General features: G+C 42.4%; 1 protein-coding gene across 4 annotated transcripts in view; it reads left to right on the forward strand.

Moving 5' to 3' along the window:
- LOC120815186 (cell adhesion molecule CEACAM20-like) overlaps positions 1 to 14910 on the forward strand; it is a 73019-nt gene that overhangs the window by 28090 nt on the left and 30019 nt on the right. For 2 of the 4 annotated variants that reach the window (XM_078079819.1, XM_078079821.1), the window contains 3 exons: positions 9499 to 9589; positions 9704 to 9758; positions 10147 to 11873. In XM_078079819.1, coding sequence (XP_077935945.1) covers positions 9499 to 9589; positions 9704 to 9758; positions 10147 to 10254 — 254 coding nt within the window. In that variant the 3' untranslated portion in view covers positions 10255 to 11873. Of the gene's footprint in view, positions 1 to 4116; positions 4323 to 6391; positions 6743 to 6856; positions 7067 to 7753; positions 8015 to 9498; positions 9590 to 9703; positions 9759 to 10146; positions 11874 to 14910 lie in introns of those variants that run through there. The other 2 variants (XM_078079818.1, XM_078079820.1) reach the window with 2 other exon arrangements.

Raw genomic sequence — 14910 nt, forward strand, 5'->3', positions numbered from 1 at the left:
CTGCAGAAATCTTTCTGTACCCTTCGCCAGATCTGTGCCTCGATACAATTCTGTCTCGGAGGTCTACAGCTAATTCCTTGGACTTCATGGCTTGGTTTATGCTCTGATATGCACTGTCAACTGTGATCCCTTATATAGACAGGTGTGTGCCTTTCTCAATCATGTCCAATCAACTGAATTTAGCACAGGTGGACTCCAATCAAGTTGTACAAACATCTCAAGGATGATCAGTGGAAACAGGAAGCACCTGAGCTCAATTTTGAGTGTCATGGCAAAGGCTGTGAATACTTATGTACATGTTATGTTTTCGTTCTTTATTTTTAACAGATTTGCCAAAATTTGCAAAAAACAGTTTTCACTTTGTCATCATGGGTGGTTGTGTGTAGAATGTTGAGGAAAATAATTAATTTAATCCATTTTGGAATAAGGCTGTAACATAACAAAATGTGGAAAAAGTGAAGCCCTGTGAATATTTTCCGGATGCACTGTAGATGTGTAATTCGCCACCAGTAACATTCTGGGCTCCGCTCCAGGATTCTTGGACCAGCAGTGACCTCTCCTTTAAACTCAGAGGCCTGTCTTTTCAAAGGTACGAGGGTCCTCCCCGCAAAATATAAAACCGGCATCGGCCATTTGAGACATCATTCCTGCTGTAAGCAGACAAACTATACCAGTAAAATGAAGCATATCCTACTGCAGGACCTTCTTACAGTTTTTTTCCAATTGCTTAGACGCAAACATTTCAAATAACACAATTAGTGAAACCTGACACTCAAGGAGCGAAACAGAAGCCCAGACCTGCACAACTATTAGCACATTCTCAGCCTCACACTATTGGCAAAATACTACACACAGTGTTTCCCGTTTTCTACATTAGACACAGAAATTTTAGATTATGTCACTTAATTGCCTTTTTTAGACGCTGCCTTGAAAAATGCCACACATGTGAAGACATTGATCAAACAAAGGTTCAGGTGTGCGAGCACTTTGGTATGTTTACAATTACGCACCTATCAGGTGTAAGCACTATAGAAAGGCAACAGATCCGTGTACTTGTCCTCATCGTTTGCTGTGTTTACAGTATTCAATTTGAAATCTCTTCTTATTTTTTGTACAACATGCAACCTTTACATAGTGTACGTAGACATGCATACAATGTGTTTGGTCGACATATTCATGTACTTTTACGTACTCTACTGTAACAATATCTCTGACAAAATCAAGCAGGTTATATCATTAGAAAAGAATAGTTAGTGTAAAAGTGTTATAAATTTTGCACAGCAGTGTGTAACTGGTTCAAACAGAGTCCAGTTTTATGAACCATGTTTGTGGCATGATTGTATCATTTTGAAAAAGATTTGAGGTGTTCTGCTCCTTGTGTGTCTAGTTGGGTGAATCGTGTGTTGTGTTTTGACAACTGTTTTCAAAATTGTGCTTCAGCAATTGGAAAGAATGTTAAAATGGTTTATGTTTTTCTCAACGCCATACATACCTTGATAAGATTGAACTCTAAAGAACAGACTATGTTGAGTGATTTATATTTTTTTTACATAAATATATATTAGGTATTTACTTTCTCACAAATACCTTTTGGAAATAAAGAAAATCGTGATCAAGGCTCTCAGCGGCCTACCACTACGAGCATGGACCAGGGATCTGGCACAGGTAGGGAAATGCTTAGCATGATATAACATTTTATGTTCTTTATTTGTCAATTCATTCACAGTGCTGCTTTTATAAATCTTTTGAAAGCTCCTTGGATCCGGTGCCGACAAAAGATCATCATCAGCACCAAACGGGGCATCAGTGGGTGGTCACTAAAGTGATACCACCTATATCCTTTTTCTAAACTTTCATAAATACAATTTAACTATTTAAATACTATTTATTTCACGTGGGATGGTTTAACTCGAATGCTATTGGTCTGTGCTTTAAGCCACTACCGTAAAGACGAGTAAAGCTGCGCAGTGGAAAAGTGCGCTGTCACGTTTAAATCACAACCGTTTTGGTCCGTGTCCGGATGGGACGGCTTCTGGGAACGCGGTCCGCCAGTTAGTGACCTCTGCCCTAGGTCAAGGGTTTGATGAGATAACAGACCCCGGGACAGATGGGGATGTATTGACTCATTCAGAGGGCATCAGTCTACTATACAAATGATGATTCCATGGATGGAGGGGTGAGGGTGGTGGAACTGGCCGAGTTGAACATTGCAGACATAATTGACGAGGGGCTAAATCAGAGAGGGTTGGGGGCAGGGACAACCACAGACTATTGAGGGACAGGATGTGTCTCAGGGGCCTGGAGGGGTGATATTGAGGGGGGAGGAGGATTTGGGGACCAGAGGCCTCATTTATAAAACCTTGCGTAGGATTTGCGGCAGAAGTAGCGTACCGATGATACGTAGGACGTGCGTACGTACAGAAATATTCAGACCTATAAAACCGTTTGCACGTCCTACGCAGTTTTCCCTTAATAAATCACAATCACTTCTAAATGCAGCGCAGCTTTTGCGGCTTCATGTCACGCCCATAGTTGCCCATATATAGTCTGTGCAACGCCCACAAATTAAAATTCATCGATCGCAAAATCATGACAAACACTGAGAGGAACGTAACGTCACTCAGTGTGAAGTGGAAATGATCATTGGCGAGGTGGGAGGGAGAAGTCATGCTTTTTGGAGGGCACAGTGTGGGCATTACTAGTACTAGCGAGGTTTGCCGCTCTGGCAGTTTCCGCATCAACTTTTGATTTTCCTCACAATCGTTTAGGATGTTTAAGCCTTTTACATGGGGCGTGGCCTGCAGCAGTCTGTGCAATCCCTCAGCCCTTTAGCATCTTTTCACCAGTTGGATAACTTTCTTCTTCTTAAAGCTTTTGGAATGATAAAACGGCTGGCCGTACCTCTGAGCCCGTTCCAAGCGCCGCTGTCACTGCGATAGAATATCCCTTCTAGGCATTTGTGAGCTGAGCAAACTACATATCTCTCAGCTTGTCGGTAGTGGGAATGTTATATCTATAAGTGAAATAAATGAAGCCTTCCATTAAGAGGTCAAAGGGATTGTGATTAAACACTGGGCTCTGGCATTGGAAGTCTGTTGATAGGCCGGATACATCAATGGGAGGAGATGAGTGACAGCTGTAGGAGGGTTTGTTGCGACAGGTGGAATGCAGCGAATAAGGTCCTGAAATCATTGAAAGGGCCGGGCCTATTTCTCCTCTATACTTAGTCTGGCGTGGGCAGCCTTCAAGTGTTTTTCAGCTTGTAACCGTTCTAATTCTTGTGTTTTTCTAATTTCCCTCCTGTGCTCCTCCTCTAGAACTCTGATGTGTTAAATGTGTTTGCTGAAAGTACATGGCCCAAGTGATTTAATTTGAATTTCTCTCAGCCTAAGATACAACATGCTCCGGGGGAGAAGCTTTTCTTCCTAAATTAAGTGAAATATGAAGATCTTCTTTTTCGGTACTTTGTCATTTTCGGGGCTTTTAAGGCTTTTACTGTTAAGCGCAGCAGGTTGCTAGGCAACGGGAGCAGTGGAGGTAATGCTGAGGACGCAAGCAGCATGTCCCCCCAGGCCAGACCGTCGGTTTTCAGAGACCGCTCGCTTCAGCCGACGGGGGTGTTGGAGGACCAGCCAGGTCTACGAAGGCTGCTGAAGGCTGGAGGCTACAAGGATGCAGCCTAGCGACTTTGAGACCCAGCTGCAGGTTGTGAGTGGTTGATCGGCTTAGTATTGGCCCTGCGATCCAATCCAGGGTGTAGCCCGTCTCCTGATGTTAGCTGGGATTTACTCCAGAACCCCAGGACCCTGTATGAAGGATAAGCAGCTTTGAAGATGGATGGTATTCAACTTGTGAACACGTTTACTCTGCGTCTCCTTAAACTGTCTCTGCTCTGTTCACTGAAGCAGCAGCTCAATGCGTGGAAATAAATATCAGAACCACAAACCACTTTGATTAAACTATTTTATTAACTATATTATTAGCTCTATCATTAGCTAAAATATTAACTATATTGCTCAGACGGATTTATGGCATACAAACGTTCCATAGCGTCGACTTTTACTGTGGAAAGTAAAGAGCTTCCGGTTTGGCTGCTGCGCCCCGCAGGTTTCTTTTATAGGGAAAAAGGGGAATACCGGACGTAAAAGTTGGCCGTTTTCCCGTTTCTGGTTTGGAACAAAAAAAAAAAAGAAAAAGTTAACGGTGGTGTTTCCGTATGTTTTTGATCGTTTAAAGGTAAAATAACGTTTAAAAGGAGCACAGAGGAGCAGCTATGAGTTCATCAGCCGGTGGATTAGTTGTCTTCCTTCTCTCTGTACAAGGTACTGTACTTCTAAAAGTATATTGTAGAAGCTCAGAGTTCTGCATTTCTCTACAGTTTCCATCTCATATTTTTTCTCTTCACTAAACTACTAATGTCCTGTGATCAGTGGTCTATATTTTTTAGTGTGTATGCTGTGATTTTACACTCCCGTCAATCTCGCCTGTCCGGGGGGGGGGGGCTGACATCCCGCACATTCTTGGTCATTACCAGAGGTGAAAAGTATTCACATTCATTACTCAAGTAGAAGTACAGATACCAGGGTCTAAAACTCAAGCTTTTTACTTAAGTAAAAGTATAAAAATGCTGGTTTCGAAACTACTTAACGTCCAAAAGTACTTGGGTGGGGTCGTCGTGGCGCAGGCGCTGGGAATCAAGGTTGGGGGTTCGAGTCCCGGCTGCCCCATGTCTCAAGTCGAAGTGTCCCTGAGCAATATGTAATGTAAAAGTAATGTAAGGGGAAACACGTTCCACTAAGAACTCCTAATGTGAAACGTGCTCACAGAACATGTCAGTCTGTTACAATGTGATCGAAGGCGCCTGCAGGTCACGTGACCTGCCGTTCAGACGATGGAAACATGGCGACATTCAGAGAGGCTGAAACAGCAGAGGGACAAATAAATCGACCCGCATGCTGGATAACTTTTATTTAAGAATATTTAAGAATACAAATTACTCTCTGTCATCAATTCTCCCCAAGTGTGTGATATCTGACGGGGCATTTATTCGCAGTTATTCTTTTCGCCCCGACGTGCCCCGCGGCGCTCACAAGCCCCGCCCCTCGCTCTTCTTCCTCCTCCCCCTCCTGAGTGACAAACAGGTGATCACGGTGTTCGTGCAATCCGTCCGTCCGTTGTTTAGCGATGAATTAACCAACATTCGCCGCTGAAAACGTCACGTTGCAAATGGTCCGACGTTTCCTAAAAAGTAAACAAAAAAAAAATCACGAAATCCGTCATTTCAAACCCTCGTCCAGCTGTTTGCTGACGTTTGTCATGTTTAGTGAAGAGAGAGAAGGGGAGAGATTTTAAAACGCAGTTTTACTAACTAATAAATTAGTTAGCTGCTTTATTGAGATCATTTAAATCCCTCTAGATTACTATGCGCAACATTGATTTATCATATTTACAAAATGTGCAGCATAATGCCAAGAAACTCCAAAAGCAGAAGGACACGGAATGTATCCCACCTTTTGTTATTTTTTTATTGTATTAATATTTTTCATTTCCTGAATTAATTAAATCTACAGCTTCATGGGGGGGGGGGGGCACACCTGATATAATGGTGGGAAACACTGAACTGGCTTCGGTCGGTTATCAAAACATTGGCCAAATAACCCGTTTCCGACTTTATGAGCAAATACAGAATCCCTTTGTGTTCATTTCTAAAGTCGCATTAAGACACACATCACTTCATTAATACGCTGTGTTGTTCCAGATTCTCCATAAAGCTACAAAAAACCCTGTCATGAAGGTACTCATTTAACATTACATGGAACCTGCATGTCGCTAAATACCAAGTGAGATCAGCTCGTCCATCCATCTCCAAACCGCTTACAGGTCGAGTCTCTCCCAGACAACTTCAGTGTGTTTTTGAACAACGACAAGAAGTAACAACGCTATTTTTAAAATGTTGGGAGTAGAAAGTACAGATATTTGCGTGAAAATCTAAAGAGTAGGAGAGAAGGAAAAAACACGTCCAAAATGTCTACTTAAGTACGGTAACTTGCAGTATTTGTACTTGACACCTCTGGTCACTGCCTTACTGGAGTCAGCCTGGGTTACTTTGGGATGAAATTAAATGCGTCTGTTAGAATCACCAATTAGCATTAGTTTCGGTGACCTTCCGCTGTAGACCGCGCATGATTATGATTATTATTATAGCGATGGCACGCGATCGACTGGTACGGCCTTCAGAAGGGGTGAATTTATAGATACAAGTTAGAACGTTCTGTCACAACGATGTTGTTACGTATCATCGCGCTTGTCCTAGCGGGTATACGGCAAATACCTGCATATCACGTAGACCTGTTCTGAGTGTGACTGTGGTTCCTGATGTGCTGTGTTACAGTGATACAGAGTCAGGATGGATGGAGAGTGAAATACCTCAAGACTGACGTCTGTGCTGTAAAAGGATCAAGAGTGGAAATAAGCTGTGACTTCACACACCCACCTGGAATACATCCCTCTGATATAAAGGACAGATTCTGGTTCACTAAAGAGAAAGATGGTGAACCTGTGGATCTGAGAACAGACTCTGAGTATTCAGGCCGTGTGAAGTATGATTGTTATAGTGAGAGTTGTTATCTGACCATCACAGACGTGAGAGAGAGCGACTCAGCTGAGTACAAATTCACATTGATGACAAACAAACCAGGAGAGAAATATACTGGTTCACCTGGAGTCACTTTGTCTGTCACAGGTAACATTTTAATTCACATATTAATCATCTCCAAATGTTCAACATCTAGAAAACTAGAGTATAAATGTCTTCTGTGAATGTTGACACTTTAATAAATAATATTCACTGATTCAGGTTTCCAGGTGCAGGTGAGAAGATCAGATTCTACCTGGTTGGAGCTGACGTGTCACAGCAGCTGTGTTCTGCCTGATGATCCTGAATACGACTGGTACAAGAATGAAGAGTACATCGAGACAGGATCTTCTCTTCCAGTCTCCTCTGGTTCTACAGACAGATATTCCTGTTATTTAAGAGGATCTTATGATCACAGTTCTCCTGCAGTGTGTAAGTTCACTCCACTGTGTCGGCCTGTGGAGCTTCACCAACATCTCACATGGAGGCACCAGACCGCTGCATGTAAACTAGAGGCATCAAAAAGATGAAGCACAACGTTCCTCAGGAGGTGGAGCCGTGGTCCACTGACCAGAGGGTTGCTGGTTCAATCCCCGGCCCCTGCAGTCTACGTGTAGAAGAGTCACTCACACACTGACACAACAATATGATTCTAATCACAGCTGTAAACACACTGGAGTCTAAATGTTAAAGGAGACACAGATCTTTATTTATGTCCTTCTCTTATTAATAGAAACACAAATATAAACCATCAGCAGACAGAATAATGTGATTTTCATAAAGACTCAAGTGAATTATTCCAGAACATAAGTAGAAGTGACGTGTCAGCTGGTGGAGGAAACAATCAATAACTCCTACAACAACTAGAAGTGAGAGGACAGACTCAGCTAAGGACACAAGCAGCATCTAAAGAGAAGAATGTGTGGAGATATGAACATTACAAAGGATTAAAGGCTGCTTATTGTCACTTTACACCAGCAGGAGTCTCACCTGTGACAGCTGCTGTGATGAATACTAGAGATAGTCTGAGAGAAAGACACACAAGTATTCATTCAAATGATCAACTATCTACGCTAACATCTTCTAACCTCTTAGTATGTTTATTCACGTCTCCTCCAGATGGTCCACAGCGTCCCTCTGTGTCAGTGAGTCCCTCTGCTGAGATGCTGGAGGGCGATTCAGTGACTCTGACCTGTAGCGCTGATGCTAACCCAGCAGCTAACTACACCTGGTACAAGGAGCATGAAGACTCACCACGAGCATCAGGACAGATCTTCACCATCACTGACTTCACAGCTGAACACAGTGGGAATTATTACTGTGAAGCCCAGAACGAGATGGGACGTAGTAACTCCACCTTACGTCTGATTCCTTCTGCAGGTAAATCACACTCATTCTTCTGTTCTCTCACACATTACATCAACAATCCAGCTAAAGAAGTGACTCACAGGGTGACCAGACGTCCTCTTTCTGAGACCTAAATAATGCGTCCGGGATTTTGCTTCGTCGGATATTTGTGTTTCTGAGTCTTTCACAAACTAGTTATTCCGCCCTCACAAGTGGTGTAAATGGTGTCTCCCTTACGCTCCACCTTCCTGCGCGAGCTCTGACTGTAGAGAGAACATTCATTGGTCGACCGATCGCCATGTTGCCAGATACACGATAATTATCCTCCACATACGACCGTTTTGAGCCTTTGGTACGATACTTGACCATTTCCAATGTGGCAACACTGAGCACCTTGCCGCCTCCACTAGTTGCTTTGTTTACAGCACATGACATCTGCATCTCTTCTTTTAATATGTGGCCGTATAAAAGAATTGATTATTTAGAATTTTGTATTTGTTATCATCATTGCTTTAATAAATGGACCAGACACATTAAAGAAGCGCTGGACTAAATGCCAGAAGAGAGATTTGTTTTACATTTGCACTTTGCAGTTTTGTTAAAGTTCAATAAATAGATGTTCATATAGTCATGTGTGACCTTTGTATGCAGTCACAATGTCATGGTGCGGCATGCAATACGTTTTCTGAGGTCCCTGTTGGGAAAAGTCCTTTTCTTTGTCCTGTTAATAAAAAGATGAATGTTACATGTGAGCAGCCTAAATAAACAACGGCGTGATGTTTGGAGCATTCAGGACACCTCGAGGTTTACAAGTTGCTCTCCTGCTGCTTGTTGTGACCGTTTACATCACCACACAATCACGTTCACACGCACAAACACAAACGAATACTTGCTTTCAACATGTAGAGCTCAAGAGAGTGAGTTCTTAATTGCACCACATGTCATTAACATACAAGTCTCACATTGGACATGAGCTTTTCTTCAGCGCTGGATTCTCTTCCTGAGCTGCTTGGTTGTCGCTTTGTGACTCTTCTGTCGCTAACTTGGGGATAAAGAGGACGTCTATGCAGCCATAGATATTATATATAAAGGCTAGATGTCTTTGGTTTGTTATAAACATCAGAGATGTAGTTATGACACTGCACACGTATGAATAATGTTCTGTTTAATATCATTTCCGTATGAAAACCCATGGTTACAATTATTCATAAGTATGCAGTGTCATAACTACATCTGTGTGCAGGGAGCGGATTTCAACATGCATCTTGTACCTATTTTAGAACATTATTCTATTTGTTAGAACATAACATCATTTTGTATTATATATATAATAATTATTCATATAAGTACATGTTTTACTACCAACACAATGTTATGGGTGAGCCAGCTGACCGACCCAAGATGGCCGGATATTCTGTTTCACTGAGTTAAACATCTTATTTTTGTCACTAATTCATCCTCCACCCTCCATATTTAATAGTTTACATTTGTTGTTGTTTGCTTTCTTTCCCGTGTAGGAAAAAGAGGCTCCACATGGTCAACAACAGCTATTATTGTCATATCTGTTCTCCTGCTGATCATCATCATCCTCGCTGTCCCCTACATCAAGTGAGCGGTTCAGCTTCACTGTGATAAAATGCAGATGTGGATCTTACATTCACACAGTCGTTGAATCACTTGATTTGATCATTGATTTGTTTTTTCATTCATTCTTCTGTGCAGGAGGAGAAGAATGTCCCCAGAACGGACTGAACCAAGACCAGAGAACGACATTCAGGTGAGGAGGAAGAGCTCAGTGTGGAGGCCTGTTAGAACCTTCATCATATCATGAATAACTTAAATATTAATCCTGTTTGCCTCCAAAAGGTCAAACTATATCCACGTACACTCTGGTTGTACTTAATGTCCTTAATGAATCTGTGTGCGTGTCCTTCTTGTACACAGCGTGCACAGTATCCACAGACACACGATGACAGTTTGTAGATGGAACTTCATTAACCTCAATGACCTTAATTACAACCATTAAACACATGAGACCTCCATGAGAACCTGTAGGGCCCAAAGGAGTCATTAGAGAAGAAGCCCTGCAGATATTCTACTATCTGGTCCTTTGTACTTCAGTCCAACAATACTATCCAATAAGTACTTCTTGTTCTTTGATGCAGATCCCACTGGACAACGAGGAAAACCAACCTGGAGGAATAGAAGGAAGTGAAGGAAGAGGAGGAAGAGGAGAAAATGGAGATGGTGCCGTCCACATGTATCCACTTTGATGAAGGCAGCGAGTGACAATCTTTACTGAATATGGATCCGTCTCTGCTTTTATCATCACTGTTTTATTGCTGTTTAAACGTGTTAATGATTCATTTAGTGAGTTTACGGTTCTTTCACTGACGGAGGTGTGAAGGAGCTGTGGATGATTCTTCAGCTCTTGATTTTTCGATTTCTTTTGATTCTCTCGATTCTCGATTCAGAAAAGTTAATAATCGGAATTAAAAAAAAATCCGTCTCGCGCGAGATATTTGTTCGCTCGCGGAGCGTGAACTTCCTCGCTCGCGAGGTTAATCTCTGCTCGCGCTCGAAGGTGTTTTCTACGCGCTCGCTGTTGTTCTTTCTGACAGTAAGGGGGCGGAGCCAGTCACCATGGTCTCTACACCTGATTGGTTACAATCCGCGTCCTTGGATTGGCTGGAGTGATGCATCCACACAACTATAGAAGCCCATTTCTGCACTAAAGAAATTATGAGATAAAACGTTTTCAAGAAACAAACGCCCCCCTTGGGTAACCGTAGAGGACCGTAGACGACAACCAGCTACAACCGTCATTTACCATCATTACCGGCACATTAAGACCAATGCGTCCAGCTCGCAGACCGGTCCGTCAGTCTGAATCTGAATATCTTGCCAACTTTACCCAACTATGGAGGAGCCTGCGCAGATCTTACCTCATTTTGATTTTCCAAAAAGTCGATCCGTATTGAAAGTTAGCAAGATTTTCACAGATTTGGACTTTTTTTCCGCTATTTTACAAATACGGACGGGTCTGAGACTAAGAGCAGCTTTTTCTTCATTTAAAAGAAAAAGTTTAAAAGTAGTTTAGAATCGATAATCGGATTAGAATCGAATTGTTGACCTCTGAATCGAATCGAATCGTGAGGTGCCAAGAGATTCCCACCCCTACTGTCAGCAATGAACCCACACAGATATGTGGTCTGTTACTGTACAGAGTTTAAGCAGCTTAAACACACCTGCATGAATATGAGGTTTGACATGTTGTATATTCACCATCGTTAAGGCTTCCATCAGAGAAGCATCAGGGAGCCAATGGGAGGCCAGCTTGTAGTCTGTAATCAGCCTTTAGATGTTACTAATCAGCAATATGTTACTACCAGTTCTATACAAGCATCTTCAGCTACATTTATCTGCAAATAGTCTTTACCAATATTGCCAATATGCTTCTATTGATTCATCATTTTGACTGAAGTCGCATCACAAGTTGAGAACTTGGCTCAACTTAAAGTGGCTGAATTTGACTATCAGAGTGTTAACAATAGTCCAAAATAGACCCTTTAAATTGACATGCAAAATATGGAAATCACCACATGTTTCTCTAATTTTGGAGCAGATGTGCAACAGATGTGTTGTGGGAGATTACCACTGGTAGTAAAGCTCAGTCACAACGGAAGTGGCTTAACATGAATTATACTATGGTTATTTAACCAGAATGTGTACAAGCTACATGATATCTTTTTAACTGGCTTCATGCATCTATAAAAAAATAGTAAATGTTGTAAATACAAAGAGCTGCAAGCTACAATTGTTTTTTTTTTATGTAAGTTCAAAAACATTTACTTCCTATGTGAATTTTATGCCTAATAAATGTATCATTTGATGTTGTTGTTGTTTCTTCTCTGCAGTGACCAGCAGGGGGCGACTCCTCTGCTCCCATAGACGTTGTGACTTTGTAAACATGAGTTTGTGGTCTCAGTCTCTAGTTTCAAGTCTTCAATGCAGCAGGATTGTCGTGAACCGGGTTTTCTTTTCTCTTCTCACACACACACACACACACACACACACACACACACACACACACACACACACACACACACACACACACACACACACACACACACACACACACACACACACACACACACACACACACACACACACACACACACACACACTCATTCATTCCCAGCTGCTTCTCATCTGGTCATCCTCTCTTCCCCTCACCTCTTCCTACCTTCTGCATCTAGACTCTCTATTTCTATCCTGCCTCTTCCCCTTGTTCTCTGCCAGAGTATTGACTATGCACCGACGTACCTGTACCTGCTGTCTCGTTTCTCCTGCCCTGCCTTGTCGTGTTCGTGCCTTACGGCGTGGCCCGAGTCCAAACCTCTGTTCCACCCAGCCTCCCGTATGACGTGGGCGGCCTGCTGTCTGGAGGGCTCTACCTTCGCCCTGGAGCTCGTTCCCTGCACTCTCCTCTGTTAAGCCTTTAGTGCCATTTTGTTTTTGGACATTCTAATGGCGCTCTCTCCTCCACCCACACAACAATGATGTTCATTTAGTAAATGATGGTCCATTTAGAGTCAACTAGAACACATGAAATACATACTTATACTGTTGATACGCTTTGCAGTGTGGTAGATTCTCTCTGCAGTTCTTCCTGGTAGCTGTTGAGCAGATATAATAAGCCACATTGTTAATGTTGTAACATGATCATTTAAGGACGAAGGAGTCATTAGGGGTCCGGTTTACTAAAGAGAGGACGCATAAACCCAAAGTACATGTTATTAACCTTATAAAGGAAGATCAAACTTAATATAATCAGATACATACAGATGAGATGCTGTGTATGTGTGGGAGCTATTCATTTGCAGTTATAATTTAGTTATATATTCCTAAATATTATTGTTTACATCTTGGGTTCAATGTAATAAAATATTAAGATAGATTTATGTTTTTCTAGTCAATTTAGTTGAATAAAGTATACTTATTTGGTTACAGTAATTGGACTCATTAATTGTGTAACACTGTGGGCACCTGGAGGATATTTAAGGGCGTAGCCAGGCATATGCACCTGGGTGAGATGGAGGGCATTGTGAGCATAGGAAAGGCAGCAACGTTATGTTTTTTATGCGTTTGTTTTGGAATAAATGCGAAATAAAAGGAAAAGACTGCTTGGACAATCTGCTCTCTTGCTGCGTAAAATAAACTTAAAACGGCTGAACGAGTGGGATTCAAAAGTCGTAACCACAGCGATGGAAATGTTTGAAGTTTCAGAAGCTACGATGGGGATTATTGTTAGAAATGGACTTGATCGGAAAATAACCACATTTTGCCGTTTTTCTTGCACTCCGCCTGCATGTTAAACAAGAGCAAGCATTCAAAATGTCTGACGTACGAACGGCAAACGACGTTGAGACAATGGCAGAAAAAAGAGAAACTAAATTTACTTCTAAAAGCTTGGACTTCTTCACCGAAATGTATCAGCGGAAAGGAACAGAAGATATAAACAAGCCAAGGATGGAGAACTTTGAGAACTTACTTGGGTTAATGGCGTCGATGAAAATCTCAAGTCAGTGAATGCTGAGCTTACGAAGTTCATCAAGTGTTGCTAAGACGCAAATGACATGCATGCATCGTTTATGAACTTACCTTTAGTGTCACACTCACCTGCCAGCTCGATCGTCCACACCTGCTTCGCATCCACAATCAGCCCCGCTACATAAGCACTGCACACCCAGCCTGTCATTGCCAGATTGGTCTTCGCGTCATGCAAGTCTCTCCAGCACTCTACCTTGGACTGATCTCCCGGTTTCGACCCTGCCTGTTCCCGACCCGTTCGTCTGTCTCCGCCCCGGTGAGCACCTCAGCCTTCTGTCCCCGACCACGAGTCCTGCCTGAGCGCCTCGGGTTTCTGTTGCCTGCTCCTTGGACTGCCCGGCGCTTCTGCCCCTGTGCTCCGGATCCCCGACCGGCCCAGCGATCGTGTTAAGGTTTCGGAAGCTCTCGAGGGAGGACTCAATCCTTTGTTCTCGTCCCGGCCGGAAACGAGGACACGAATGAGTCAATTCGTTTAAATTCAAAAATCAAAAGTTATTTAATAACTGAACAACGTAATAGGGATTACAATTACAAAGTGAAATACTAAGCGAACAGTGGAATATTTCGCGAAATAGAGAATCCTCTGAGTGAATGAGTGAATTTAACAAAGCATACATCGTTTAAGTCTTCATCTTATAACTAGTACACTTTCATTACAACAACCCATCACTAATGATCACCGTTCATCACACTTCATCATAAGATCTAAAACAGTTCATGTGGTTCAATTCTCAAGACATTTGCCTCAGTCGGCTGCCTTACTTGAAGTTGTTCATTTGTTACCTGACAGGAGAAAAAACTCCCAAAAAACCCTTTTTGGGGATAAAATTGGGAGAAATCCATAAAGAACGGCAATTGGCATCCGTCCCCAGGTTTTAACATCACATTGTGACAGAATGTTAATGTGTACAGTGTTTATATGATTTAAATGACTATGAATTGTGTTTGATTGAAATTTCATTTACTTCATCTAACATGTTAATGTAATAACTAATATCTAACATCACACAAACTATAATTCTAACACTAAACATTATTACACGTACTACAAATTCCCTGACTAGGGGTGCACTTCTGGCTTAAATCCCTAACAATCGCACCAGCTGTCTCCCGGAATCTCCTCCCCGATCCTGAGGACCGAACTCTGCTCTGCCTCTCATTGTGCCCGAACGCCTGCTGTGAGGCCGTGTTCAATAAAAGCGTTAACCAAACACTCCGTGCCGTTGTGCTGCATTTGGCTCCGCCACACCCCCGTGTCATTTAGAGGAAAGCAAGCCAGTTCAACCCCCATACCAAAACCTCCAGTTAAAATGGAT

The sequence above is a fragment of the Gasterosteus aculeatus genome, chromosome 9 (assembly GCF_964276395.1).
Source record: "Gasterosteus aculeatus chromosome 9, fGasAcu3.hap1.1, whole genome shotgun sequence".
NCBI classification, from domain to species: Eukaryota; Metazoa; Chordata; class Actinopteri; order Perciformes; family Gasterosteidae; genus Gasterosteus; species Gasterosteus aculeatus.